Source organism: Phialemonium atrogriseum (assembly GCF_030411735.1).
Source record: "Phialemonium atrogriseum strain 8032-3 unplaced genomic scaffold QBC33scaffold_1, whole genome shotgun sequence".
In the NCBI taxonomy this organism is placed as follows: domain Eukaryota; kingdom Fungi; phylum Ascomycota; class Sordariomycetes; order Cephalothecales; family Cephalothecaceae; genus Phialemonium; species Phialemonium atrogriseum.
In genome coordinates, this window is record NW_026848138.1 from 2,044,148 (window position 1) to 2,070,623 (window position 26,476).

Genomic DNA, 26,476 nt, shown 5'->3' on the forward strand with positions numbered 1-26,476 from the left:
TGGGGGGGGGGGGGGGGGAAGACTCGATATTGAAACTGGAGGAGGGAACCAGCTTGGGCTTCTTGGAGTATAACTTGACCTCGCTTACTGAATTGCCAAGCCAGTATCACTGGGGCGGAGATTCAAATTTTGATGGGGTGTCTAACGATCCTTTTTAACATCTTGCAAGTACTGAGACGTACCAATTTGGGCCATCGGCAGATCCGTTTGAGGCTTCATTGTAAGATAATATGCTTGTTTTAGAGGAAACTGACAACCATATATATGAGAGTAAAGAAATTTCAACATGATGGTCTTTCAATGCTCGAAATGATGCTAATGTAAATGAGTGGGCGCGCTTAGACAACTCTGGGGTATGCGACTTTTCCACGGCTATGATTCAATTTAAAAGCTCTCACTTCACTCCCATTCTTACGCTCTTAACGCAGGTCATCCGAGGAACAAGGGAAAATGGATGCTAAGAAACACACTACTCCTTGGGCTTCTGACCATAAATAATAGTTCTAGATCGGTCAGGGTATGGTAAGTGGTAGTCCTGGTTTACAGGGAAACAAGTGGGGACCTACAGATCAACATACGAATGGAGATTCGGATTCTTCAGCTCATTCCGCATCTCCACAAGAAAAAGCTGTGCATCGTCGTACTTCCACTATTAGAACAATCTCATTAGCCCACCATCCCAACATCGCGACTGATTAGCAACAGAGCATGGGGAGAAGAAACTCACCCCCAACAGCTCCGTCATGCCACGAATCGAGAACCCCTCGAGGGCCTGCAGCAAGAACTGCCGGTTCCACGTGCCCCAGTGCTTCAGCCGCTTGTCCTTTGGCCAGGGGCCTATCGGGACCTTGACCCTGCGCTCGGTGACGTCGGCGAGGCCGGCCTCCCTCATGGAGTCGGCCGCCCTGTCGCCCCAGAAGAAGCACTTGCCTGTCGCCGCGCCGATCTTCTCGAAGATGTCGACCCACGTCTTGAGCGGCGAGTCGGCCCGCAGGGTGTTGTCGTCGGAGCTCGCGATGCCCCAGAGCTCGACGTGCTCGACAAAGCCGCCGGGCTTGACGTGTCTAGGTGGGAAGGTTAGGGTGTTAATCATAGGGAAGAGACTCCGGGGGAGACTGGGGAAACTGACTTCATGGCTTTCGCGTAGAATTCGGTCCAGTCTGGGATGCAACCCGTCATGGCGCGGATGTGGACAAAGTCAAACTTGTTCTCTGGGAACGTCCAGTCCTTGTTGATGTCGTCCACCTCGAACCGGCAGTTAGGTGGAACAAAGTTTGGCTGGATGGGTGAGAGGTCGACACCGAGAACGTCGGCCGACGGGTGTGCGTCTGCAAAATCACTAGAGAAAACTGTTGGAGACCGGCCTACAAGGTCAGGATCCTCTAAGGGAGACTCACATGGCCCAGATGCCTGTGCCGCAACCCACGTCCAGGACAGACTAAATATTCGGTAAGCGCTCACTGACTCAACCACAAGAGTGAGTACAAGGAACATACTTGCGGATTGTCCCCAATGGGCGCGGCGTAAAGTTTGTCATCCATTATGATCCGGTACATCTCGTGCCTAATGTTGTGTCAGGCGGTAACTCGAGGATTCTGATAATGCGGCCCAGACAACTCACATGAGGTCTTCAGCTTCCTGCTGGCGATCATCATTCGGGCCCCTTTGGGGTGTGTGAGTATTAGTAGAATATCGAGGAGAACCGTTTTGACTTGGAGGAGACGCTCACCAGTAGGCGCCATCCTCATACGCATGATATCGCCGCCCATTCTCCCACTTGTAGTTGAGGATAGAAGACCTAAGCGATTCGCCATCGGTGACTTGCGTTCTGCGGTCACTTCAGTAAGAATCATGCGACTTCTATAGGTACCGGTCCATCTTACGACGCGGAATAAGCCGAATCGGCGTCGTTGTCCTATGCGACAGGTGTCGCGATGGTGAGTACGGTTGAGCTGTGAATGAGGAGGTTGAGGATGGGTAGGCATACAACTTCGATCACGCCATCTTGCGGCTGGGCTGCTGCTGGCGACTCGGGCGTCTTTGGGGAAGCTGCCTTTGGGGAAGCTGCCTTTGGGGAAGCCGTTTTTGGGGAGGACATAATTAGCGTTAGTTCGCGGGATTTGGGAAGACGGGTAAGTCTGCCCGACACAAGTGGCGAGAAAAAATGGCGAAGGGGAGGGGGGAAGGAGGGGAGAAAGAACCTTGGTCAATTTAATCTTGGCAAGTCCAGTGGTCGGTCCACAGTCCCTGCCGTTAAGACCGTCGCATATCACAAAATCAGGTCAAAAGCGCATAGAAACGAGCCTGCAGAAGTGACGCAGAAGTGAGTTGTTCGTCGACAAACAAATGTGACAAGTCGTAAACGGCAGACTTGGCTTGCCTATTGACCTGATTATAGGCTAGAAGCACAGAAGCATGGCGCTAGAAACAAGTATGGGCGCTTAGCTTGAGAAAGGCGTTGCGTTAGACTGCGCTAGGTTCTATTAGGAGATGGTGACGAAGACTGCCCGCATACCCCTGCGTAGGTCGAGGGCGATCCAGGGCGGTACAGACTCGACCAAGACAGTGTTGAGGACTGCGGCTCACGCACGACAACGTCTTTGCAGGCGTAGGCCTGTTCTGAAAGATTAGATCGTGATCTCTCGGACCTGCTTCTCACGCGAAATTTGCAGACCCAGAGTCGCAGACTTTTTATTGACAGTCTGCCTTAGAATAAATGTTAGCAAAATTAAAGGTCTCTCCAGTGTTCCTCAGATCCGGTAGACGAGCGATATCCGGCATGCCATATGAGTCTCCTTCAAGAAGGCTGACAAGACACCTCTCATACACGTGGTACGACTGCCTAAGCTGGCCAAATGGTTATGTACAGGGCTGTTGTATAGAGTGGCATATAATTACTAAATCTCAGGGGCCGCAAAGAATAGAACGGGCCAATCCTCCTTGACTGATGATATCCCAAACGCCTATCAACACAGGTGGTTTAACCTAGCATACCGACCATTTGAACTGGATTCTAAGGGTTGCGTGGAAAAGGGGTATTAGCACTTTGCTCCAGGGAATGGGCAGCAGTCCAATTATCTTGTGCCATCTTGATTCACTGGGAGAAACTACCAGTGGCATTCAACAGGCAATCAAACTTCCCCGAACCAAGTTCAGGCTGGTATCTCAATCTATCTACTCATTCATGAGGGCATTACAAACATGGGGGGATTACCAAAAATAACAGAAAAAACAAAACCAAACATAAATCGCCCCCCGACATTACAGTCTCGTAGGTATAGTGCCCCTCCAAGCCAGGCTCCGTCGAGGCGGACATTCTCCAGCTCGCTTCTCCGATGCCAAGACGGGCCCCAGGGGTTGCTTTCCGTAGGAACGTGACGACAGAACGCTTCAAAATGCTGCCGCTCAAGTGTTGTTTTCGCATCCCTTCACTCCTCGTTTCCTTTCTCTTCAACCCCCTCGTCCGCCATTACAGCAGCCGGGTCAACCTCCGCACTCTCGGAAGCAGCCCTCTCCACGGGTTCCTCCGGCGCCGACGCCGTAGCGATGCTGGCCTCGGACTCGGTCTCAGTCTCCGTCCCCACCTGCGTCTCAACCACGTTCACAACCTCAGTCTCAACCTCAACCACAGCCTCACTCCCAGTCACAACCACAGTCTCACCCTCAGCCTCGTAAACCGCCGACTCCAGCGCCTCAACCCCAGCCTCAGCCTCAGCCTTAGCAGTCGCCTCAGCCTCAACCACAGTCGACACCGTGACGCTGACCCGAACCGTCTCAGTGACAGTCTCCAGGACCTGCACAACAACCTTCTCCCCCTCCACCTCCACGGGAGTCTCGTGCACAACCTCCCCCGAGACGACGACCCCTGCCCCCTCGCCCTCGCGGCCCTGCTGACCCCGCATCCCCACATCCACATCCACATCCCTGTCCCGCACCTCCTCTCCAAACGCGGGCCGGTGGTGGTGGTGCTGGAGGTATGCTGCTGCCGGGACCGGCGCGACGGGGACGGGGCCGGGGCGGACGGCGAGCATGAGCACGAAGAGGCTGAGCAGCGCGATGGCCACGTTCCTGCGGTCGCGGAGGAGGACCCTCCCCGCCTCGAGGAGGAGCTCTGGCAGCGAGGCCGTCTGGTATGGTCTGCCGTTGTGGTTGTTGTAGTTCTGGTTCTGCTGGTGGTGGTTCTGGCTCTGCTGGTGGTGCTCATATTGGTGGTGGGGATGGTGGTGTTGGTGCTGGTGCTGTTCCTCATGGTGCCGCGCACTGCGCCGGTCAAAGGCTTCCTCGGAGGGGGATGTCGGGCTCGACGGCGCCACGTAGGACGAGTCCGGGTGATGATGGTCGTGGTCGAGGTGGGGTGTTGCGTGTTCGGCGCGCACCGGCGACTCCTCCTCGGCCTCCTCCTCACCCACATCCACGAACCGTGCGCGCGGCGGGGTCCGCCCGTAGATCTCGCGCAGGCGCTCCTCGTCGCGGTGGCGGCGCGCCTCGGACGTGTCGATCGGCTCGGGCAGGCGGGCCGCCGGTGGTGGTGGCGTCGCCACCACCATTGCTGGCGCCGGCGAGAGGGGGTCGCGGATCCGGACCGCCCGGACCGGCGACGCCGTGAGGGGCTCGGGGGGCGAGGCGCGCATGGCGGCGATGCTCATCGGTGTGGGGAGCGGGGGAGACGATACCGTCGTCGGGGACCGGCGGGCGTGGTAGAGCTCGGCCGATAGGCGGACGGGGAGGAGCTGCTCGTCGGCGAGGTGCTCCTGCCCCCCCTGCCCCTGCGCCAGCTCCCGCTGGAGGTGTTCTTCCTCCTCCTCCTGCTCCCGCTCGCGTTGCCGCTCCTCCTCCTCTTCCCGAACCGCAGACAGCCGCTCCAGCTCGCGGAGCAAGGCCGTCTCCACGATGGGCTCGAGCTCGACGTCGACGCGCTCCATCTCCTTCCAGCAGGCGGCCCAGGCGCCAGCCCTCATGAGGCCGTTGCTGGCGTAGACCTTGACGCGGAAGACCTTGCCGGGCCCGAGGTCCTCGAACCGGATCTCCCCGCGGCACGTGCCGCACCAGTGGCGCTGCTTGCGGGCGTCAGCCAGGCCGCGAAGGGCGCTGCCGGCCCGACTCCCCTGCTCGTCCTCGCTCTCATCCCTGTCGTCGTCGCCGTCGTCGTCGTCGGCCATCTCGTCCGCCGGGCCGACATAGTGCCCGCACTCGAGGATGCGCGCCCGGCGCCGCAGCGGCAGCTCCAGGGCCTCGAGCAGGCGCTCCTCGAGGACCTCGTAGTCGTTCTGCGGGTGCGGCAGCAGCACGCCGCGCTCCAGCACCGTGTCGCCGACGCGGTCCCGCAGCTGCCGCCACGAGTCGCGCAGCCGCCTCAGCTCGTCCGACGGCTGGAACCCCACGGCTCCCTTCCTGCCGAGGCCGGGCTTCCCGCCGTCGTCGCCGTCGTCGCCGGTCGCGTCGAGGACGTCGCCCCACGCCCAGCGGAGCGGCAACAGCGTGACGTGCAGCAGGACCAGCGGGGCGGCCTCCTTGGGCTTGAAGCGCGGCGGGGTGGGGCGGCCCTTGGGCGAGTACTGAGCGGCGGCGGCGGCGGCGTTGGGGCTTCCGAGGCGCGAGACGGTGCAGAGGCCCGGGTTGTGGTTGTGGTGGCGCCGGCTTGACCGCGGCGTGGCGCCCGAGTAGACCGACGGGGTCGGCGAGGACATCTGGATGGCGCGGACGGCGGACGGGGTGCGGAACGGTATCCGCGGCGTGTCCCGGCTCGTCGGGACAAACTCGTCCTGCTCCTTGTCGTATTGCGAGAGACCCGAGATGTCAGAGACGCGCGAGATCCGGGCGGCCTTGGTCTCTTCTGCGGGGGCCGGTTTGAGGACCGCGTCGTTGGAGCCGTCCATAGACCCTAGCGAACTTCGTGGGCTGCGGTCGCTGAACACGTCGTCGTCGTCGTCATCGTCGTCGGCTTCGGGGTGAGAGCTGCTGTCACCTGAGATGGAATGCGGGGCAACGTGGTGGTGGATTCGGGACCCTGAGGAGCGATGAGATTGTCGCCCGCTGGTATCCGATTGATCACAGGTCATCTCAGTGCCGTCGGCGGCATAGGTATCGTGTGTTGACAAGCTGAGAATAGAATCATCGGCGCCCTCTGAGTACCGCATTGAATATCGCTCCCTGGCGTTTGCCTCTATCTTTGCAACCACCTCGCGAGCTGCGGCCTGGATGAGGGCTTCGGTGCGTAGAGAGGTTCGGCGTTCCGAAGCGCCGGACTGCCTACGCGATGCATCTGCATCTTGTTCTGCTTCGTTGACGTCGTTGTCAATGATTTGGGTGGGCAGAGGCGTATCCTCATCTTCGCCATCCGAGTAATATCTAGGCCGTTCTTTCTGGGCCTCTTCAACGGGCGCTTGCTCTATGGCCTCTTCCTTGTACTCCTCATGAACGCTGTCCTCCGCAGGGTCATCCGCTGCCAGTACAGCCTCCTGTTCGTCCTCAGCCAATGCTTTCTCATCCTCCTCGGTGGCGGGATTATCAGATTCCCGCTCGTCTTCAGCTTGTGCCTCCTCCTGGTCCATATCGGGATCGTCCACTATGCTTCCTTCAAGAGTCGATGGCTCCTCAGGAGCCAACTCTTGCTCCACATTCTCCTCGTTGGGGATTTCGGGGCTCTCAGCGCTGATACTCTCCGTTGCAAGTGTTTCGTCATCCATAGGTACGCTCAGACAAGACGGGTCAACGTGGATTTCAAAGTCCGGATCAGGATCCTTTCGTGGCGGCATTTGGGGGGGGGAAGCGCTGGGATGGGCTGGCTGTTTGTTTATATGTCTGCGATGTTATTCTTGGTGGGTTGAATAGCTGGGGCAACGGAAATTCCAAATGGAAGGGGTTCGAGGCTGGCTGGTCAAGCCAAGTGATCGAGTTGTCGATGGTGGGATATATTGTTTTGGTCAACCGAGTGTCATGACTGGTCTGTCTCGTGGTTTGTTGGGAGTGGTCATTTGCTCGAAATGAAGGTCTGTTGACATGGCTCCGTTGCCGAGGCGAACAGTGTGGCTTGACCGGCTGGTCTGTGCATTTTGTTCAGAAAGAGGAAAGCCACGCAAGGGGCACTCATAGGTGTTGAAAATATCGATTTTCGCCTTCATCTTTTCGCCAATAGTCGATAGAAGCTGATGGTTATCTATATCCTCCTCCTTCTTTTTTTCTGGGATTTTCCCTCGTCATAGGTAGTCTGTGGAATGCCTGTCTTGCCAGAATTTTTGTAAGTTGACGTCACCGTTGTCTTTCATTTGATGCGCTATTCCTATGGGAGGCCAGGTTGATTAAGGCTGTGAAACAAGAAGCTTCCATCCATCAGGCTAATTCGGGCTTCCATTCCTACCTTTATTGGAAATCAGATTAAGTAGGGCTATCTTGGTTGCCAACTCCGTGTCGCTTACAGGCTACCAAATTCGAAAATGAATCGTAGACAATACCCCCCCAGAATGGGCCACGAAGCCAGAGAGATGGTGTTGTCCGGGTGCAATAATGTTATGTCATCCAGTCCGGCGATAATGCTGTAGAAGTACAGTAGCGTACAGATCTCCGCCTTTGAGGCAAGTCAACGTTGTATCACATATTGGGTGCCACGGAACGGATCGTTTATTCGTATGGATGTCTTAATTGAGCAGCGGGTGCCGGCTAAAATCTAGTTCCAAAGGCGCCGGCCGAACTATCTCGGCTTCCCCGTCCCCATCGAATCGGCCATCATCCAAGGCTTTACACCCCTTGATCCTCCTCTCCACACGGGGCTCTCGGCCCGGTGCAGTGCAAATCCCAATCATCAAATCATAATACCGATCCCCATGGCCCCAAGGTCTTTTAACACAAGGGCCCGTGTTGGACGGTCGAAAGAATCAGAATGCCTTCGCAAAGGTGATGGGTTACAAATCCCGATATCCAAAACGCCAGAGGGGAAGAACGTGGTGCGAAGTGAAAGCCGGGTATTCCCAGCCATTATGCAGAACAAAGAGGAACCGGTGTATCGACAGTAGACAGGTCGTGTCTTTGATGTATGTTTGACAGGCTGAAAGGAGAAAGCAGAGACGGAATTGGCAGCGACCACACAGCAACCAGCTGCACTATAAGTCGACCGTCATCAACTCTAACCTCGTCATCACACTCTCAAGACCGGCACTGATGCGTTGCACCCGCGCCATTGCGCAAGTGGCAGCAACCTCCTCTTCGCTGGCGTCAACGAGTTCGTACCGCGCCAGAGCCTTGTCGGGCTCGATCCCGCCGAAGACGTCGACGTGTGAGAAAGCGTCCGTGTCGATCTCGACGGGCTCCTTGGCGACTGTGGCACTGACCGGAGTCGAGTCGTGGTAGAGGGCAAAGGCCGGATCGCTCTCAAACTCCTCGTCAACGACAGTTGCCGTCGGGGACTCTTTCTCCCCTTCGGCAACAGGCTCCTTCTCAAGGACTGGCGCCTTCTTGATGACGGGCATCTCGACCTTCTCCTCGTCGGATTCCAACTGCGTACCGACGAAGTTGGACGACTTGCCGGATAGTATCGACGTCTCGATCATGGCGGGTTCGGGCGTGTCAAGCACGGCGTAAACCTGAGGCTGGAAGTTGAAGGCGTCGGCGGTGTCAAGGCTGAGCATGGAGAAGTCCAGCGGTTGTTCAGGGATCATGGCCATGCCGATATGCTGGTGCTGCTGTTGTTGAAGTTGTTGCTGGGCAGCGTATGTGTTGACGTCTTTAGGAAGAGGCCGATTTTCCTGCTGCTGGGGTGTGGGCTGTGCCTGGGGGACTTGCTGGGGGTTTGAAGAGAGGCGATCGAGGAAGTCGGAGAAGGAGGGGGATGAGAGGAGCATGCGGGTCAGATCTGACAGACGCTTGTTCTCGTCCACGAGTGCGCGGTTATGGCTACGAAGGTCGGTATTCTCGCTGACCTTCAACGAGATTTCAGCCTCGAGTTGTGTGATGTATTCTGAGAAGCATGTTAGCTGGTGGGTTCGACGGGGAGAGATGGGGGACATGTTAAATTGTTACCTTTCCTCCTAGACCGGAAAGCGCGAGCAGAAACCTTGTTGCGAAGTTGACGACGTTCTTTGCTGCTGAGCTTCTTGCCTTCTTCACTGGCCAGTAACCTTTCGTCCTCATCCATATCATCCTCATCCTTCTTGGGCCGAGAGATGTTCAAGTGCTGAACGGACTCGGCTGAGTCAGGAGAAGCAGGCTTGGCTCGCATCGAGTTGAGAAGCTGAGTGATTTTCTGTTCGACGATGGGGTCGGTGGGCTGCTGATTCTTGGGCCGTTGTGGCTGCTTTGGCTGTTGGTTCTGGGCATTCCGACGTTGCTGCTGGATCATATGTTGCTGTTGCTGTCGCTGCTGGGCCTGAGCCTTGGCCAGAGCGGCCTGTTGATGCATACCCGGCCACAGCCTTCCGACGTTGCCTGTCTGTGCAGAGAGGACGGTGGGCGACTGGATGGCAGATGGCTCGTGGCCGCCGATGGACGAAGGGTTGACTGTGGCGTCTCCGAAGAAGTAGCTGGGATCAGCCGACGACGAATCGAAGTCCATATCAACGTCTGTGTTCAACGAGGACTGAGAAGGCGCCGCGTTGAAGTCGAATATATCCTCCGTGTCCGCCAAGGCCAAGAAATCGACATTGAAATTGCTGTAGCCCTGAACCTGGCTGTTCTGGTTTACCGCATGGGTGCTTGCCAGAGCACCGGGGACAATGCCAGTCTGCTGTTTGTACTGATCATACTGATGACTCGGACCGCTCATGGGTTGACTGGCTGGAAGTAATGATGTCGTAGTTGGTTCTGCCTTGATTGGCTTTGAAAACGACATCTTGGAAGTGGTAGTGGGGGACAACGAGGGCGACTGGTACGGGTTGTTGTCGTATTCCGAGAAGTCGATGAGTGAGTCGACTAGATGGTCGACGATCCCAGACTGCGACACGCCACTGGTCGCAGCCGGGCTGGTCGACATAGAGCTCGACATGCCGTCTTTCCCTCAACTCGTTTCTTCCTATCCCTTCGATCGCGTACTGGAATATCAAACCGGGTGGCGAATACTGCTAGCGGGCTGGGGGGTTTCCCAGATCGAGTTTGAGTGATGAAAGGGCGAGAAAGACGAGTACAGAGTTCAAATGCTTTTGTTCAGGAAGCCGGGTTAGTGATGGACGGCGAAGCGTGTATGAGGTTTGGAACGGAGTTGAGGGATGCTTGTAAGAGAACAGCCAGAAGATGGGGCGATGGAGGTTATGGATACCCATGGAAGGACGGGGCCAGGCTTGGCCTGGTAGGACGGCTGTAGAGCCAATGCAGGCTGACAAGGGTTTGGTCGCTTTGAAAGGGGGGGGACGCGTAATCCCATGCGAGGGCACCGGCCACATTGTGGTCTGCGCTGTTCCGCAATTTGGGCGAATGCGAAGCGCAGCCCTCCAGTCCGAGCGAATCAGCGTCGTTTGCTGATGGAAATAGCCTGTTCACCATACGGTACGGCGCAATTCTCGAAATCCTCGGACCAAATCACAACCTAGCCGCTAGCACGAGATCCTACCTGATTCCCTGGGATTCCTCTGCCTGAGGATTACGACGACAGTTGCCCGTTTAGGTCTAAAGGGATGCATCTGGCGGTGCTGACGACGAAACCGAGCACAAAACAGACGACGTCGACGACGACGACTACAACAACAACAATCGGACTATCCTACTTCAATAGCAATCACCTGTTGGAGAATGAAGATAAATGACGATGAAGGTCTTGATCAATCGAGATGATGCTCCTCAGTACATCCATCATCCATCAACTATCAATTTCGGCGGCGGAGGTGTCGGCTGGATGCGGAGCAAGGGCTTGTGTTGCTTGTGCAAAAGCCAAAATGTCGGCCGGAACCCAAGCGCGTTCCGACCCAGGTCTCTCTCAGGTCACTAATACCTTCAAATCCAGGCTCCTACCGCATAATAGAGGCGTGCATCTGGCCGGGGCGGCTGTTGATCAGCAGTACTGTATACATGGATTCCAGCACAGCCGCAATGGGGGGCCCTCGGGGCGAACACATCCCCGATCGGCCAAACAAACTAGGTACCTTTCCCACGCGCACGTCGCTGCCACTACGTTTGTCACTCTCAATAATGGTTCCCTGGCGCGCTGCCGGGTGAAGCTACCTACCAAACTCGGTCGAAACCAAACTAGCTTGATGCACAGCCTTCTTGTGCGGGTTCGTTGGGACTCCTTCGGTTGGGGGTGCAGTGTACCTACTTAGGGAAACGAGTGCGCATAAAAAATAGGCCTTCAGGCAGAGTACGGAACTGCGGTTGCAACCAAAAATTTAACCCCCGGGCCAGGTACCCGAGGAGTGCTAAGCAGAGAAGTATTACATGCCCCGCTGTTATTCTCATTCATCCATCAAACTACGTGACCTTCGATGCGATTGAAATCCGACTGGACTCCTGATCGAATAAGCATCGGCGCTTACAACCCTCCGATCCGATACCTACCTTCCTCCACCATTGTGACATTCTGACACAATAGTCCCCTCAAAGCCTCCCTTGGACTTACGCGGCGCCCCTGCGGCTTGTGGAATGGAGCAAAAATAACACCGAATCAAAATCAAGCGCTGGCAGACGGTTCCAACCTTCCAGATTCCAAGGATCCGTGCCTGAACTCGGCTTCTGGAAGGCCAACGAGCCCTGTTCGGGCTTGGCTCGTAAAAATCCGGATCGTCTAACCTCGTCAATATTCTTTTAAGTGCGGGCTCCAACCATAAAGGGGCTTCTCCACCAGCCTATTAGCTTTATATTGCTGAAGATTCCCACGCTTGCCCCTTCTGTTTGACTTTTCAATGCTTCGCTCAGGCAATAATCCGTTCTGAGGGCTTGAAAATGGTTTAACCACTATTCGGCTGTCTACAAATTGAAATACAAAATTGTCGGGGCTCGATCGCTCAGTATTGACGGCCCTTTTTTTTCCTCGGAGGGGGCGAGGATTGTCTAGCTCGCCACTCTTCTCCAGGCATATTTGGTTCTGGCTGAAATTGTTGCTGAATTGATCAGATTCATGCGTTGCTCCAGTTTCATTAAATAAAATATTCATTGAATGGCTATGATATTCCCCCTGAAGCATCCTACAAACGTAGGGGCTTTCTTTTGGGAACGAGATTGGGTCAACTACAACATCCCTACATTGGAAATGCGACATCTATCTTCCTAACGGACCCAGACTCATTCTCTCAGCTAAGGGAGACCAGCTGTCGTCGGTCAAGTAGATCATCAGCATAGTAAGAGCGGTAGTGTTACCAGACAAGAGCTTAGTCTTGCAAATGTCAACAGAGCTTTACCCACCCCTCAATCATGGCTTCCCAGCTCCATTCTACCCGGAAGGGCAGTGGACCATAATTCGCCAACGAAGGGGCAAACATTGACGTTCCATTTCCGGGTTGCACCAACAGGCCGACTCAAAATACTACCCCCTCAACCTGGGAAGGTAATACAACTCACTGGCAGGAGGCTCGCCCAAGAAGAGTTAAAGATAGGGGGTAAGGAGAAGGGCGGGTACCAGCAGAAAGGCCAAGGACCGCATCTCGGCAGGGGGGCATTTCCTACCAGACAAAAGGGGTTGAGGTAGCAAGCAAGGGACAGTTTAGGCTTCGCCGAAGGGTGACTCTTACAGAAATCAAGAGAAGTTTCCCTCAAACCCTCGAGTTTTGCTATCTGATTGCTTTCGGACCTCGTGTACAAGAAGTGAACTTAGTTAGCAAGCCTGAGGGGGAGAAAGCCCTTGGGAGGTCAGGCCGTTTTCGCCGTCTCAATTAAAGTTCGCACGACGACGTGGTCTGATGCAGAACACAAAATGACTTGGAAGTGAGGAGATAGCTTTATACATATAGGATGCAATTGTTATCTTGCTTTTGACTTCCAAGTCCTAGCCTGGAAGGATGGAGGCTCCAGCCTTGGGTCACCCGCCTCAGCATCTTCCTTCTCTTAATATCTCTTATGCAAGTTCCTCCTGTTTTCACCACCTAGCCCTTTCGCTTTCTATCCTATATGTACACTACGCCTCGCTTGTGTAGCTTGTCCCAGAATCCTCTTGACAATGCACTGTAGGGCATTGTAGGTTATAAGCTCTGTCTGCCACTTTCTGGGGGTGCATTCGATCGTGTCCCTGTAAAGGTGGTTACATCCGCATACGTGGGTTGGTAGGGCTGCCAGAGTCTGTGGACGATGTGTGTTAGATTCTGTTGTTGGTGGCTTCTATATGAGGAGGATGTTTAAGTTTTGAGTTTGTGTGTCGTTTAAAAGAGCTTATATTCTGGCTCTTGACTTGATTAGGTATGTTCAACTGTAGGATCCTTCACTTTCTCTTGATCCAACGTGATTTACATCTGCTGATATATTTCTGTCTAAAGACTGATTAGTTATTCATTACCCATTCGGCTTGTTCAACAAGATCCCTATAACCACCAATTCGTCGCTGTATCTGCTATTCAGCTTTGGGGCTTCTTTGTTTGGAGCTCCTTGGTTGCGAGATTGATTTAGATTGATTTCGTCTATGAGCGAGCTACCTTAAACTCCATATACATCCCGTCCTGGCACCACCCCCTTCCTTCTACGGCACAGACTCCCTATTCCCAATCATGTCCCAAGTCGGCCGAGGCTTCGCCAGATCTACCTCCCTCTCATAGCGACCAGCAGCAGTCTTGTCCTCTACGTACTTCCTCGCGGTCACTTCAATTTTCTGCCAATCGAGCTTCGAGGTCCCGACAGCCATACCATCCCTTCCCATCTCAGCCAAGGCGTTCTTGATCCACGTACGACACCTCCAGCTTGGGTCATCCTGGATGATAGGTATGGTCCGCAGAATATTAAGAAGGCGTTTGTCGTCCTCGATCTTGGCAATCAGAATGCGTGCAAGCAAGTTAGATATGCATCGGACGTCCGGCAACTGCTCTTCGGAATATATCCATCCGCCGACTGGACGGTTCTTGACGTGGCAGCAGATGCCCGGCACTTGGTCTTGGTTCTCAATCTTGGGCCCGATTAGAAATCCCCAGTGGTACCTGTGGAATAAATTGAGCTTGAGCCTGGACAGAGACATTTGGGGGGCTTGATTACTTTCGTTCTTTGTTGTTAGAAATACCGCTAGGATAGAGGGCAATGTATAGGCGATTCTTGTCGGAAACCATATCTTCAGCCTTGTGGATCGGTTTGGGATCATTAACGGAGGCAAACAATTTGTTCTTTGATGATGTGAGGCAGAACACATAGAGTCTGCGGATTAGAACGTGCCTTACTTACCTGTGAGGGGAGAGTTGAGTTGGTCGTTGTCTTGTTATCCAGACTTCTGATTGGATGTACCCCTGCAGGTTTGTCATCTTGCTCCAGGCGGCCCAGGGGATTCATGCCTCGCTCCGTCTTGATGGGAAGAAGGCCGGGAACGCTCTTCATTCTGGCGCCGTCAGGATCGAGGTCAGGAATACAATGATCCGCCACTCTCTCACGACATAATTGCAATGAGGCAGGCTGTAAAGTTGTGCATTCCCAGCCCAATGGTGAGCCAGTACTATGAGATTGACTCTTGTAAATAAGAGATGAACAGCCTGAAGGAATCGAATGGCAGCAGCTAAGCCTATGTTCCATTCCTTCTCCTCCCTCCCCGTTTGCTCCGATCGATATGAGCCCTCAGCGACTTCCTCGTCTCGATCAGACTCCTCTTGTTCTTCGCCTTCGCCTTGCCGATCGTCATCATGAAGTTCTTGTTCCTCGACTTCTCCTTGTTGGTCGTGCTCTTGCCCTCCGAGTCCTTCTTCGACCTCCGGATGGCCTGCGTCGACTTGTGCTCCTCCCGGCCCGGCTTTCCCTCCCGCGCCAGCGCCACCCGCTCCTCCTTGGTGCTCTTCCGCAGCTTGGCCGGCATCTCGATCTGCTCCGCCGTGAGCGGCTCGTCCGCGTGCCGCGCCGCCAGCTCCTTCTGCCGTTTGGAACGGTTGCCCATCGCCTTGTCCAGACTCGCGGCCAGGCGCAGCTCCTGCAGCTTGGCAAGGTCGGCGGGTGTCAGGATGGACGTTGTGGCGAGCTTGGAGATGTGCTGGATTTCTGCCTCGATTTCTGCCCCGTTCTCGTCGACCAGGGCCGGCGCTTCCGAGTCGGTTCTCGGCCGTTTGGCGGCTGGGGTCTCGTCTTCTGAGTCACTCATGTTGATCCAGCCGCCAGAGTCGCTGCTGTCTGTGGAGGCGACCTCCCAATCTTCCGAGTGGAAGTCGTCGTCGCTGTCGTCGTCGCCATCATCACCCTTATTCGCGTTCTCGGGCAGGGCCTTCTCGGCCCGCTTTCTCTCCTTCTCCTCCTCTTTCCATTTCTCAAGGAGCTCCAGCCCTTCAATCCCGCCGACGTCCAGCTCACCAAACTTCCGCTGGTGCAGCTCGCCTGAACGGAGACCCATAGACGCGTCTTTGCCGCGGTCCCTCTTCTTGAGCAGGTCCGCGCCGACCTCGCGGTAGAGCGAGAGCAGTCCCTTGGCCGCCATCATGACGCCCTTGTCCTTGCTCTTGCGGTACTGGACGAGGTCCTGCAGCAGGGTCTCGTTCATCGCCAGCGGCTGCCGCACGCAGATCTCCCTGATGGAGTTGATGCCCGCGGTCGCGACCTCGGCGCCCGACGCCTCGGACACGAATTCGTTTGCGATCTTCGTGAGCAGCGGTTCTATCGCATCCGGCGGCACCAGGCTGTGGACGGCTTGGGCGAGAGACGCGAGGAAGGATGTGACGTTGGGTTGCTTCGGGGTCAGGAATTTGGTGAACCACGAATAGGAGGTGAAGGTGAGCTTGTGCAGACCCACGAGCCTTGTGACCAGCTGGAGCACAAGCAGCTTGTGGTCAAGCTTCAGCTTGGACTTTGTGTTCTGGAGGTGCTTCTGGAATAGCTGCTCCGAGAAGCCCTGCGGATCGTGGAGGAGATGCAGGGCCGAAAAGTTGAGCGGGTGAGGTTGGTTCTTCTTGCGCTCGTGTTTCTTGACCTTCTCAATGGCCTTCCTGAACACCTTTTCTCTCTTCTTCGACTTCTTATTGATCCCACCCTGGTGCTTTATCTTCTTGATATCAACGCCTTCATCGTCGCTGCTCTCGTCCCCTAGATCCTCGCGTTCCTCGTCTCCACCCAGAAAGAAACGAACGGCGCTGCCGACAACCTTCTCGTTATCAGCGAGGCATGCCTCCTTCATGACGTCGACGGGCTTCGAGTCGGTCCATATCTGGCGCTTCCAGAGCTCGCGCGTGAGCTTGACTGCCCATATTGCTTTTGGCGAGGAGCGGTCTGAGGTGACGATGTTGTGTAGGACGGTTTGAATGGTGCGGTTGAGACGATGGTTTGTATGCTTGGAGTTTGATTCACGGAGGTCACTGAGGATTTTCTATGATCAACCCTGTTAGCTTCGATGAGTGGAGGATGTTTGGATAGGCTAGAGCGTTACCTTGAATAACAAAGCTCGTAGTGTTTTGCTTGGAGACGACACGAGAATGGGGAAAAGCGTGGTCAGGAGGCTGCTCGAGTCGATGATTTCCTTCTTTCGCAGCAAACCCAGGCTGCCGACGACCTTGTCGCGCAAATCGGAATCGAGGGTCGCGTGATGCTGGGTCAGGAGGGCCTTTAAATCCTCGGCATACGGCCCCGTGAGATCGGGGTAGCAGTCGGCGACGTGTGCAATCAGGTCGACGATGTCGTGAAACTTCTGGATATCCTCGGACGAGGCCGTTGAGGGCGCTGACAGGAAGATCTGCTTCTGTGCATCATATGCAAGCCATTGGTCGTAGAACTCTTGAGTGTATGATCTAAGGAATCACAAGTCAGAGAAGCTCGATGGGGGATCAGAGGTGTTTTTATCTTGCAACACTTACTTGGGATCCCTTCGGATCTTGTACTGGAGGTTGACCCTGCCAATTGGTTAGCCGGGGCTCGAATATCTCGCACGTCAAGAACCTACAGATTGGCCTCGACCTTCTCGAGGGCGGCAACTTTGCGCTTCACCATCTTGGCCGTATGCGGGTTGGACTGGTGGGACAGAGCAGAGTGTGCCGGGAGTGGGAAGACGGTGGCCGGAGTACACACCGACCTTCCATGTTGGCACAGAAATTTTTGGATAATCCTTATCTTATCGGCGCGAAGATGGGATCGACTGCGGGGCAGCTGCCACAGCAGCACGAGCAGTTAGCGATGAAGTACCCACCTTTCCAGATTGCCTTATGTAATCTGCCCAACATGTACCTCTACTTTGCAACCAGTTGATATCCACTCGACTCTACCAACAATCCCATAGCTGCCTTATTATTATTCTTACCCCTTTGCCGGCCAAATCTAGTCTTTAGGGGCGCCCCACCCAAACAGCTCCCGTGAAGGGCCGGGTGGCGAAAATTAACAGCGCTAGTGGGATTGCTGGGTCACTGGTCTTCCGGCAGACGTCCGAAACGGGTCCGATCCGTACCTGGAAATGCTGGAATCCCAGAATGCTGGGATCGAGGCCGGATTCGCCGACAGCTAATATGCAATCTAAAAGTCCCAAGATTTCCGGAACGAACTTATTGTTGATCTAGCCAGGAACTTCGGTAAAGAATTGCTTATTCGAGCTCCGCTCATGTTCCATTCTGCTGCAAACTAGGTAGCAAGCGTACTGATTGATCATAATTAACGATTCTAGCGACTCAGGTGCCAAATCCTGCATGGTGTTCCGCAGGGTGACATTGGTGGATGGGGCCCTTTCCCACGTGGCTAGTACGAGCGGGTAGTGCGGCTTGGATGTTTTAGCCAATCCCGTGGCCGGGATCCCTGGGCATTTTAGGCCTCGTTTTGGCCCGTCGAATTGGGGAAATGGGGGTGTGCAATATTGTTAGACAGGCACGAGGGGAGCTCCCAGGATTCGAAGCCATTTGCGAGAGACTTTGAAGTACACTCCTAATATCTAGCCTCACTTCTGGGAGAGCAAGGGGAGCAGCGGGCAGCCTTGTCCCTTGTCGCTTGCCAACTTGCACACCCACCTTCTCTCTTGCCCATCCGTCTTGGGCCGGTTTGCGTCCCATCCCAGTCCCAGCAGATGATCCATTATCTCTCCGCCTTTTTGTTCGCGCACTAAGAGAGCTGAGTTGACCGTTGTCAGTCCGCCCCTAGGACTTAAACCTTGCCCATCCCCCCTTCCCACGTTGCCAGGCCAGGATGCCTGTCCAAGCTTTCCGTCATCCGTCTCCCCTGGCTTCAGAGTTCGGACATTCGGACATCTCGCCTCCCAGCCCTTCTTGACCACCACTTCCCCGACGGCCTCGTCGCTCCCCGCAAGCTTCAACGCGTCGCATGTCCTCTCCCACCTCGGGAAACGCCAGACCCTCTCCTGGCACCACCAGGATTGGCCGCCCGCCGCAATGGACGGTCTCACGTTCGCGGAAGCTGGCTCGACTTTACGTCTACACCACGCTGTCCATTGAGAAGATCATCAAGGTCCTCGAAGATGATCTCTTCAAACCGCGGTAAGAGCAAGCCCCTCCAATCCCAATTGTGCCCCCGGAGCAGACGATTGTCTGGCCCGCAGAGTGCTGACGGCGGGTGAGCAGGAAGAACTCGGCGCAAAAGACGATCCACAACATGCTTGACAATGACCCCCGCTACCTGCGCCCCGAATCGCGCATTGAGATGGACAAGCGTATCAGCAGTTTGTCCATCTCGCGGAGCCGACGACGCCTGAAGCGGAAGAACCAACCGCCATCGTATGACGAGAACTTCACCAAGGCCAAAGAAGAGATGGGCTCGGACTCGAGCGCCTACGAAGTCGACCCCGCCGACGAGTTAGACAATGTTGAGCTGGCTAAGGATGGCCTCGTCCCGTCAAAGTCGGTCCCAAGTTGGGCTAATCCCGCCTCGGCCTCTCAGTATTCTCTTTCCGCTAGCGAGCAGCATGGTGTCGCACCGCCCAGCGCCACTGGCCGTTCCGGCCAGCACACGCTGTCCTACAGACCGCCAAGGCGCCAAAGCACTGTGCTCTCAACCTCGACTGAAATGAGTACGTCCAGTATTCGAGAGTTGCAGAAACGTGTGTCGGGGTGCTCGACGCGATATGCGAAACAAATATCGACCCTTCTGAAGCATCTCACCATTTCAAGCGCTTCTGACTTGACCCAGTCGCCGGAACGCCGCCCGTCCATCTCCGACATAGAGCCTCCGCAGCCGCCCGAGCCGGACATCTTCGAGGCTTTCCCTGAGCCCGGCTATGCTCTCCCCGGAGACTTGATCAACGCCCAGAGTCTCAATTGTGCCGGGTTCCCGGGCCAAGACCACTTCAACGGGAAATGTTGGTGCTCAATCGCCAAGGCCATCGCGGGCGAGAAGAGTGCCTGGCTATCCCCGACCGGCGATCTGTCGCCCAGGGCCCAGCAGGTCTACGACGACCCATCGCAAGCCAATCTCGCCTCCCACGATTGCTTCGGCAACACTCCACTGCATCTTTTTGCAGTTCTCGAGGGGTATCAGGAAACGCTGTTCCGCATGGTCCTGCACAGTGCAGACGTCGGTGTCACAAACACCGCCGGCCAGACCTTCCTCCATGTGCTGAACTTTGAGTGGTTCGCGGATCTCAAGAGCCCCTCGGCGCCCCTCAAACAACTGCTGGCATATCTTCGTGACCGCTCGCCCGATCTCGTCTATGCTACGGATGTATACGGCCGTACATTTTTCCACCGGGCCCATTCCCTGATTCGCGATTCGGAAATTCTTGACGGGATCCTATCGCCCTTCAACCCGGCGCTCTCCTCGCGTCGCGACGCCTTCGGATTCAACCCCCTCGCGAATACGAACCTCGGCGGAGAGGGCCCCTTCATCCCGCCCCGACGGGGGGCGCTGACGCCCCTGCCCGAAGAAGGCCCTTCCGGGTCCAGGGGCCGCAGCAGCCCCCGCACGTCCAACGACGAGGACGCTTTCATAGCATATCACGCCCGCCTCCTCCAGATCGTCCAGTCCTCGTACGACAACCCGCGCATCGAGGACGAAGACGGCCGCAACGGGCTGCACTGCCTCGCCGAAGCCATCATCAACCAGCAGACGATGGACGACCAGCGCACGGCCATGAGCACGGGCCGGCCCCTCAAGCGCAAGCACGACAAGAAGGACAACCCGGAGGGCATTATCGGCGGCGGCGGCGGCGGCAGCAGCAGCAACAACAGCAGCGAGAGCCCCCTGGCCTCGCGGCGGCGCCACCTGGAGAACCTGCTCCACAGCCGGCCGCCGGTCGACGTCAACCACTACGACAAGTCGGGCAACACGGTGCTCATGTCCTTCATCGCCTCGATTCCCGACGACCAGGACGACAGGGCGAAGACCCTGGGCGCCATCTTCGAGACGCTCATCGCGGCGGGGGCGCGCGTCGAGGCCCGCAACCGCCGCGGCGAGACGGCGCTGCTGGTGGCGGCGCGCCTGGGGCGCAAGATTGCGCTCGCGACGCTGCTGGAGCGAGGTGGCGCCGGCAGTATGGGCAGCAAGGGCGGCACGGGCGCAAACGTGCACGCCCGCGACGTGGACGGCTGCGGCGTCCTCGACGTCGTCGACGCCACGTGCCGCGCCGCCGGGGCCAGGGACGACTTGCCGCTCTACGCACGGCTCGAGGCGTGTCGCGCCCTGCTGACGGGGAGGGGCGGGTGGGGGGTCGTGCAGGACCCGTCGGTGGCGATGGAGTGGCGGGTTAGGGGGGCCGGTGGGGACGGCTAATGGCTGGTGATCTTGATGGAAGGGGGGTTTTCACTTTTTTTTTCTCTTTCCTTTTCTGATTTTCTGCTTTTCTTTTCTTATATTTCTATTTTTAACTTATCAAGACAACTCTGATCTGACCGCTTTAGTTTTTGTATCACGCGCGTACACCTTTGCCGTCTATATACCCTGGGGGGCGCTCCTTTCCTTTCCTTTTTATTTATTTATTTATAGCTTGCAGCCCGCGGGACGATGGTTTATGGTCTAAAGGGGTAGTTAAAATCTTGCTGGTGAACGGTCCTTTTTCTTCTGGCATCACCGGGTTATGGCTGGAATGCAATGGAGGGTTTCTTTTGACTGTGCTGATCGGCCGGGTATACGAGCGGTCACGAGGAGGAATCAACGTTCTTATTTTATTATTTTCTCTGATCAGCCTGCTTGACTACCTAGATACCTCGGCGGAATGCGTGTCCTAGATGGGATGTGGGATTGAAACCTCCAAGTTGCGCATCTCTGGCCAGCAACAATGATGTGTTGGATGGAGACAGGGAGTCAAAAAAACGGGATCCCAAAATGTCTGACCGATCTCTCAAATGTCCAGAACAAGTACTAAAAGGCGGTGTGTCAGGTTACACTGCAGAAACTCGTTGCGCTGTATGCTGTGAAACCCGAGGGATGTGCAAGGTGCATCGGGCTGATGTGGTCGGGCGCAGCAAATCGATGCAGGCGTCGTCACCTGCTAGTTCGTCCGATGGTGTGCGAGATGATGTGCGATGTGTCTGCGGGGATTTGGGTGTTGACGGGCTGGCCGGGTGTGGCGAGGCTCTCTTCGGGCATCATGGTTGGCCCTGGGGCGCCCAATTAGCAGTTAGAATGAAACCGGGGAAGAACAGAGACAGCCAATGATCGCCCATTATGGTTAAGAGGGGCCTAGAAATGCAGCAGAGCCGCAAGACACGAATTGAGTTGGCGGTCAGGACATTTTGTATATTGTTCCCAACACACCGTGCCAACACATCGTGAAGGGACCGCTCTTGGCATTGGGCATCAAGTTGTCTCGTGGCATAGCAGACTGGATGGAGGGAAAAGGCGAACAAGGCGTCCAGGCAGTGCTCGGCCATTTTGTCCTCGTTGTCTGCACTTACAAGGCTGGCGAGAGGCCTAACCGGCGTGGTTGGAGTTATTCTAGTATTTTGATGCTGTCAATTGATCGACATTTGGGCCCAAAGAAAAGAGGCATTGGGCAAGTGGAAAAATAACCAAGGGGCTAGGAAGGGCGCAGTTTTTCTAAGGTATCTCCTGTTGCTGATGTTGCTCGAGTCAGGTAGACGTGACTTGGCCATTTCAATTCACGGACAAAGATATGGGAAGGGTACATCGAACCTATCTTTCTGTTGCTCCGCATCTAACATTTTACTCGTCACCCGCCAACTCCAATGCTGTCCCATTCTGACACGAGAAGAGGAGATAAAAACGGAGAAGAGGAAAACGGAACAGAAAGAGAAGAAGAAGAGAAAAGAGGAGCAGGATGGTGGCTTGTTGGCGATGAGAGTCCATAACTTCAATAACAAAAGTTGCACAGTCGGAAAAGAAAAACGACGACGGGAAACGGAAATCCCTGGTCTGCACCGAGAAACACGGGAAAGTGTGGGGCACGGGCCGTCCCGACCGTTGCACAAGCGCGGGTAGTGCCGGCCGACTAAAATCTGTATGTTGGGCTGCTTGATTGTCGAACGGTAATGGAGATATGTCCCCTAAGATCAATGTGCCATGGTTGTTAATAGTAAAGTCCCAATATTTCTTGTTGCGTGGATAAGATACAAAACACACTCCTATGACACGGTGTGGTTCCCCTGGGCAGGGATAAAGTACGGGCATAGAAAATTCACCCGGTCATTTTTAGGACCTGTAGGCACGGTAATTCGACTAGATCTGGGTTAATGTCCACCAATTTTGTGTTTCTGTATGCCAATTCTTACCAGACTCCAAATGCTTCATTAGGATTCTGCTGGTGCTTTGGCTGCGCCGCTGCTCGGTGCCGCCGGGTTTTCCGGTTTCCGCCCGTAAACGGAGTATCTGCCTCTCAATTTAGTCAAGGGGCTTAACTATTCAGCAAGGGGGGGAATAAGACGAGGGATTAAAAAAGGAGAAGGTAAAAAAAAGGAGGAAAAGGAGGACAAGGAGGAAAAAAGAGAAAGCACACAAAGTGGAAGCAAAGAAAGGGGCACCCTCACATAGGCCAATAAGCATGGATCCCCCTATCCGCAAAGTCCCTCCGCACCCCCACCATAGTAGCCTCGACCTCCTCAGTCCTCCAGCCCTCGGCGCGCGTCAGCGGCGCCATGAAGAACCCGGACAGGCCGCTGGTCATGTTCTCGTGGTTCCAGGCGCCGAGCTCCTTGAGCGCCCGGTCGCGCGGCCACGGGTTCGACGGCCAGGCGAACCGCGCCTCGACCAACCCCTCAAATCCGGCCGCTTCCATCATCGGTGTCAGCCGCTCGACCGGCTGGAAAGGGCGCCCGAACTTGGTCGTTGCTTCGTCGAGGAGCGCGATTGCTTTCCACATGGCGCTGTCGGGCTTTAGGGTGCCGTCGTCGCTATTGGGGTACAGGGCGCCCTCTTGGAGCTCGAGGTAGCCGCCTGGTTTGAGGGCTCTGGTGGGTGTGAGTTGGTTGGGTTATGCCAGGGAATAAATGACTGGGAAGAGATAGAGGTCGTACTGGAAGCATCTCTCGATGTACTTTGGCCAATTGGCGATGCTAGATGTCATCATGCGGCTGTGAATATAGTCGAACGGCTTTGTGTACGTCCAGTCGTCCTCGACATCGTCGATTTGGAACTCGACATTAGGGGGCACACTAAGGATTAGGTCAGTCAAGTCTAGCATGGGATGCGTGGATTCAGGTGGCCATACAAATCTGGTTGAATAGGTGATAAGTCAACTCCAATGACCTCTGCCTCTGGATTTTCTTCTCCGTAATCCACGGCCCAGATTCCTGTGCCCGTGCCGAGGTCGAGCACTCGGCCGGGCTTGGCGCCTCTCACTGCAGGAGGAGCGAGACCAAGGGCGCCGTCAAAGGTACGAAGGAAAAGGTGATGCTGCAGGTCTTTGCGTCTCCATGGTTAGCAACCGGCACCGGCACCTTTTGGAACGAAAACAGGCGACAAACCGAGCCTTTGGTTCTCGCGGTCGTCATTGGGATAATGGTATTCTTTTAATAATTAGCTGACAGTTTGCGCTCATGCTTAAGTGGGCGGGCAGGATATCGGCTTACTCCCCTCCCTAAAGCGGTGGTACGTTCTCCCATTCTCTTTTCTGTAGTCGAGGATGGAGTCGGTCAAGCTGGTTGTTGATGAGGCGATATTCTGCAAGGACGAGGACCGGCGTGAGCACATGGGATGACTACCATACGACAAAAAGAAAATCGCCAACCTCGCCAATTGCAGAGTCATCGTCGTGGATTCCCTAGGTCAACTCATCTGAATTAACATTGGAGCCTTGTTGTACGGTAGTAAGGCACTCTAAGATTAGCCGCATTTATAGAGAGCACGTACGATATCATCTGCAGCAATAATAGCGATACGTTGAGCCATGTTGGTGGTTTTAAGCAATAGTCATCAACGTCTTGCGTTACTTCTAGAAAACCCTCGATCGGACGCAAAGTGTATAATATCGAATAAGAAAGTTGGAAGTCTTGGGAGGAGGAGCGACATTTTAAAGGAACGAAAGGGTTCCATTCTTGCGGAAACCTTCCCGGCTGGGGGTTCCGGACGGGAGCAAATAATAGCAACCGGGGAAGCGCTCCATATTATCCGTCTGCAGCATCGATGACTTCCCTACCAATCATCGGCCTCGCCATACGGTCGTATGCTAAGCGGTCAAATCGTTGCATTCCGAAAGGTGTCGATCGGCAAACTTCGTCATTATCAGGGGTCTCGAGATGAGTACATTTGAGTACCTATTTGATTTGGACTCCTACTTCTAAACCTAATAGGCTTAAGACAACATCAGCTGCTAATATCAATGATAATGCCTAACAACCGTCACTACCTAAATGTTGTCTATGCAAGGTGGTCTATTGTGGTGTCACAAAATGACGCACGTGTAAAACGGTTTACACATTGGTAAATGGCCATGTATATGCTTCTGGAAAGTGAGCCCAGAGAGCCCCTTAAAAATATGTACACAAACAGAACAGCATCTGAGCAAGATGCAATCACGCCCGAATTTTTTCCAGGCGGTCACAGTGATTGAAAAAAAGATTGAGCGTCACGGACGCAAAAAGCCCCAAGCACTTTATAAATCTTACAGGGCATCCTTCCTGATGCTCCGCTTGGCGTTCTTGTTGGCTCTCCTGCGCCGGCGGCGGGAGGACGAGCAAGAGGATGGAGGGGAGGCGGTGGAGACGGGGGCGGTGCTGCCCTCAGTCGTGGCGGGAACAGCGGAGGCGGAGGTCACCACGGTGGCGAGAGTGGTGGTGGGGAGAGAGGCTTGGGCACTGGACTGGGTAGCCGTGGCAGATGGCGAAGAAGTAGAAGAGGAAGTGTCTGGGGAGCTGCCGGAGCCGGAGAAGACCTCAGGGCCGGGGATGGGGTAGCTGGTGAACGAGGTGTACAGGTTGAATAGGATTCCGGGGTCGGCGTACGTGTAGTCGACGTTGAAGTCGAACTTCTGGTTGGGAACGACGCTGCCGGAGCCGGTGACCTCGACCTGGACGCACGAGGGGTAGAACTGCGCGCCGCGGGCAGGGTTCTGGTTGAAGGCGGCATCGGACTCGTGGAGGGCGATGATCTCCTGGCGGATCAGGTATTTGCCGGCGGCTAGGGACGAAGGCAGGGTGAAGTCCTGCTTGCCCTGGTTCCGGATGAGCTTATCGACGGCCCACTCCGACCCGTCGAAGCCGTCCTCGGCAATCTTGGACCAGATGGCGCCGGTTCCGGCCCCCTCGGTGTACTTGGCGATCCAGGTGATGACAGGACCCTTGTGGGAGCCGTCGATGATGTCGTCGTTGCGGTTGTCGTGGAACCACTCGAAGCTGAGGGTGTCACCAGCAGCAGCCTTGACAAAACCAGAGACGGCCTTGGCCCCGTTGACGTTGCACACCAGGTCGGGGCTGGCCAGATCCTTGACGGGGCTGTTGTTCGGCGGGCTCCGGATGTAGACGCTCCGGCCATCGCCCTGATCCTTGCCGTTGACCCAGACTCCGTGCATGGTGGCGTGGCCGGAGACGCAGGTGGCCATGGCCATGGCCAGGACGGAAATAAGTGCGGAATGCATGGTGGAATTGGTGATGCTGTTGAAATAAATGAATGGATGAAGCAAAGATTCAGGTGTCCAAGGACCGGATGTCGACTTCTATCGAGGAATGGAACTAGGTTGACGGCACAGCCAAAAGAACGAAATTGAACAGCGAGTGTTCAGAAAAGAAAGACGAAGGGACGAAGGCAAACGAGTTAGCGATGGTGAGTTGCGTTAGAGGACTCAGAGAGAGAGGAGAAGACTGCCCACAACTTATATACCTACAGGCTCTGGGCAGGACATCGTAGCCAAGGTTACCGGGTCCCCGGTCAGATTCATTTTATGCAGGGAGGGGAGAATAGTCGAGGCGATCCACCCGATCATGCGGTTCCGGGGCTTAGCATGATTTTCTGGGCGTACCATGGTTTCGACGTTGCCGGATCTAGGAACCAGGTCCTTCATCACGGCAAACAACCATGGTCCTTCTAGCATCGCCTCGCTGGGATCCCTACATCCATGCGATTTGGGCCCGCAGTGCCCCTTGCATAG

The 26,476-nt window shown here is 55.4% G+C and overlaps 8 protein-coding genes across 8 annotated transcripts; 1 reads left to right on the forward strand and 7 right to left on the reverse strand.

The window, feature by feature from the left end:
• Positions 1-14: 14 nt before the first annotated feature.
• QBC33DRAFT_522493 (S-adenosyl-L-methionine-dependent methyltransferase) lies at positions 15-2,218 on the reverse strand. The gene is made up of 10 exons (XM_060426545.1): positions 1,988-2,218; positions 1,884-1,915; positions 1,730-1,828; positions 1,622-1,663; positions 1,497-1,563; positions 1,398-1,438; positions 1,130-1,339; positions 728-1,064; positions 567-649; positions 15-503 (listed from the first exon to the last, which is right to left on the reverse strand). Exons 1-10 carry the CDS (start codon positions 2,096-2,098, stop codon positions 470-472), a joined length of 1,056 nt encoding a protein of 351 aa, XP_060289004.1. The 5' UTR covers positions 2,099-2,218; the 3' UTR covers positions 15-469.
• A 731-nt stretch (positions 2,219-2,949) lies between these two features.
• QBC33DRAFT_522501 (putative pathway-specific nitrogen regulator protein) lies at positions 2,950-7,206 on the reverse strand. Its single transcript, XM_060426546.1, has one exon. The coding sequence runs from the start codon at positions 6,753-6,755 to the stop codon at positions 3,429-3,431; it is 3,327 nt and encodes a 1,108-aa protein (XP_060289005.1). The 5' UTR covers positions 6,756-7,206; the 3' UTR covers positions 2,950-3,428.
• Positions 7,207-8,096: 890 nt separating this feature from the next.
• Positions 8,097-9,961, reverse strand: QBC33DRAFT_575246 (putative bzip transcription factor protein; the record flags this gene model as incomplete). Its single annotated transcript, XM_060430811.1, has 2 exons — positions 8,097-8,950; positions 9,013-9,961. The coding sequence occupies 2 exons, from the start codon at positions 9,959-9,961 to the stop codon at positions 8,097-8,099; spliced, it is 1,803 nt and encodes a 600-aa protein (XP_060289006.1).
• Positions 9,962-13,582: 3,621 nt separating this feature from the next.
• On the reverse strand, positions 13,583-14,159 carry QBC33DRAFT_442485 (uncharacterized protein; the record flags this gene model as incomplete). The annotated part of the gene is made up of 2 exons (XM_060424188.1): positions 13,583-14,033; positions 14,089-14,159. The coding sequence occupies 2 exons, from the start codon at positions 14,157-14,159 to the stop codon at positions 13,583-13,585; spliced, it is 522 nt and encodes a 173-aa protein (XP_060289007.1).
• A 221-nt stretch (positions 14,160-14,380) lies between these two features.
• QBC33DRAFT_30266 (SDA1-domain-containing protein) lies at positions 14,381-17,239 on the reverse strand. The gene is made up of 4 exons (XM_060423410.1): positions 16,952-17,239; positions 16,866-16,901; positions 16,442-16,799; positions 14,381-16,381 (listed from the first exon to the last, which is right to left on the reverse strand). Exons 1-4 carry the CDS (start codon positions 16,996-16,998, stop codon positions 14,603-14,605), a joined length of 2,220 nt encoding a protein of 739 aa, XP_060289008.1. The 5' UTR covers positions 16,999-17,239; the 3' UTR covers positions 14,381-14,602.
• A 591-nt stretch (positions 17,240-17,830) lies between these two features.
• On the forward strand, positions 17,831-20,691 carry QBC33DRAFT_464354 (uncharacterized protein; the record flags this gene model as incomplete). The annotated part of the gene is made up of 3 exons (XM_060425128.1): positions 17,831-18,482; positions 18,564-18,836; positions 18,927-20,691. Coding segments are annotated over exons 1-3 (2,211 nt in total), but the record flags the coding sequence as incomplete, so codon positions are not given.
• A 2,227-nt stretch (positions 20,692-22,918) lies between these two features.
• Positions 22,919-24,282, reverse strand: QBC33DRAFT_554241 (secondary metabolism regulator LAE1; the record flags this gene model as incomplete). Its single annotated transcript, XM_060429492.1, has 7 exons — positions 22,919-23,342; positions 23,409-23,546; positions 23,603-23,795; positions 23,859-23,900; positions 23,964-24,054; positions 24,122-24,154; positions 24,244-24,282. 7 exons carry the CDS (start codon positions 24,280-24,282, stop codon positions 22,919-22,921), a joined length of 960 nt encoding a protein of 319 aa, XP_060289010.1.
• Positions 24,283-24,994: 712 nt separating this feature from the next.
• Positions 24,995-26,206, reverse strand: QBC33DRAFT_608217 (glycosyl hydrolase family 61-domain-containing protein; the record flags this gene model as incomplete). Its single annotated transcript, XM_060432353.1, has 1 exon — positions 24,995-26,206. The coding sequence occupies exon 1, from the start codon at positions 25,964-25,966 to the stop codon at positions 24,995-24,997; it is 972 nt and encodes a 323-aa protein (XP_060289011.1). The 5' UTR covers positions 25,967-26,206.
• Between the last annotated feature and the right edge of the window lie 270 nt (positions 26,207-26,476).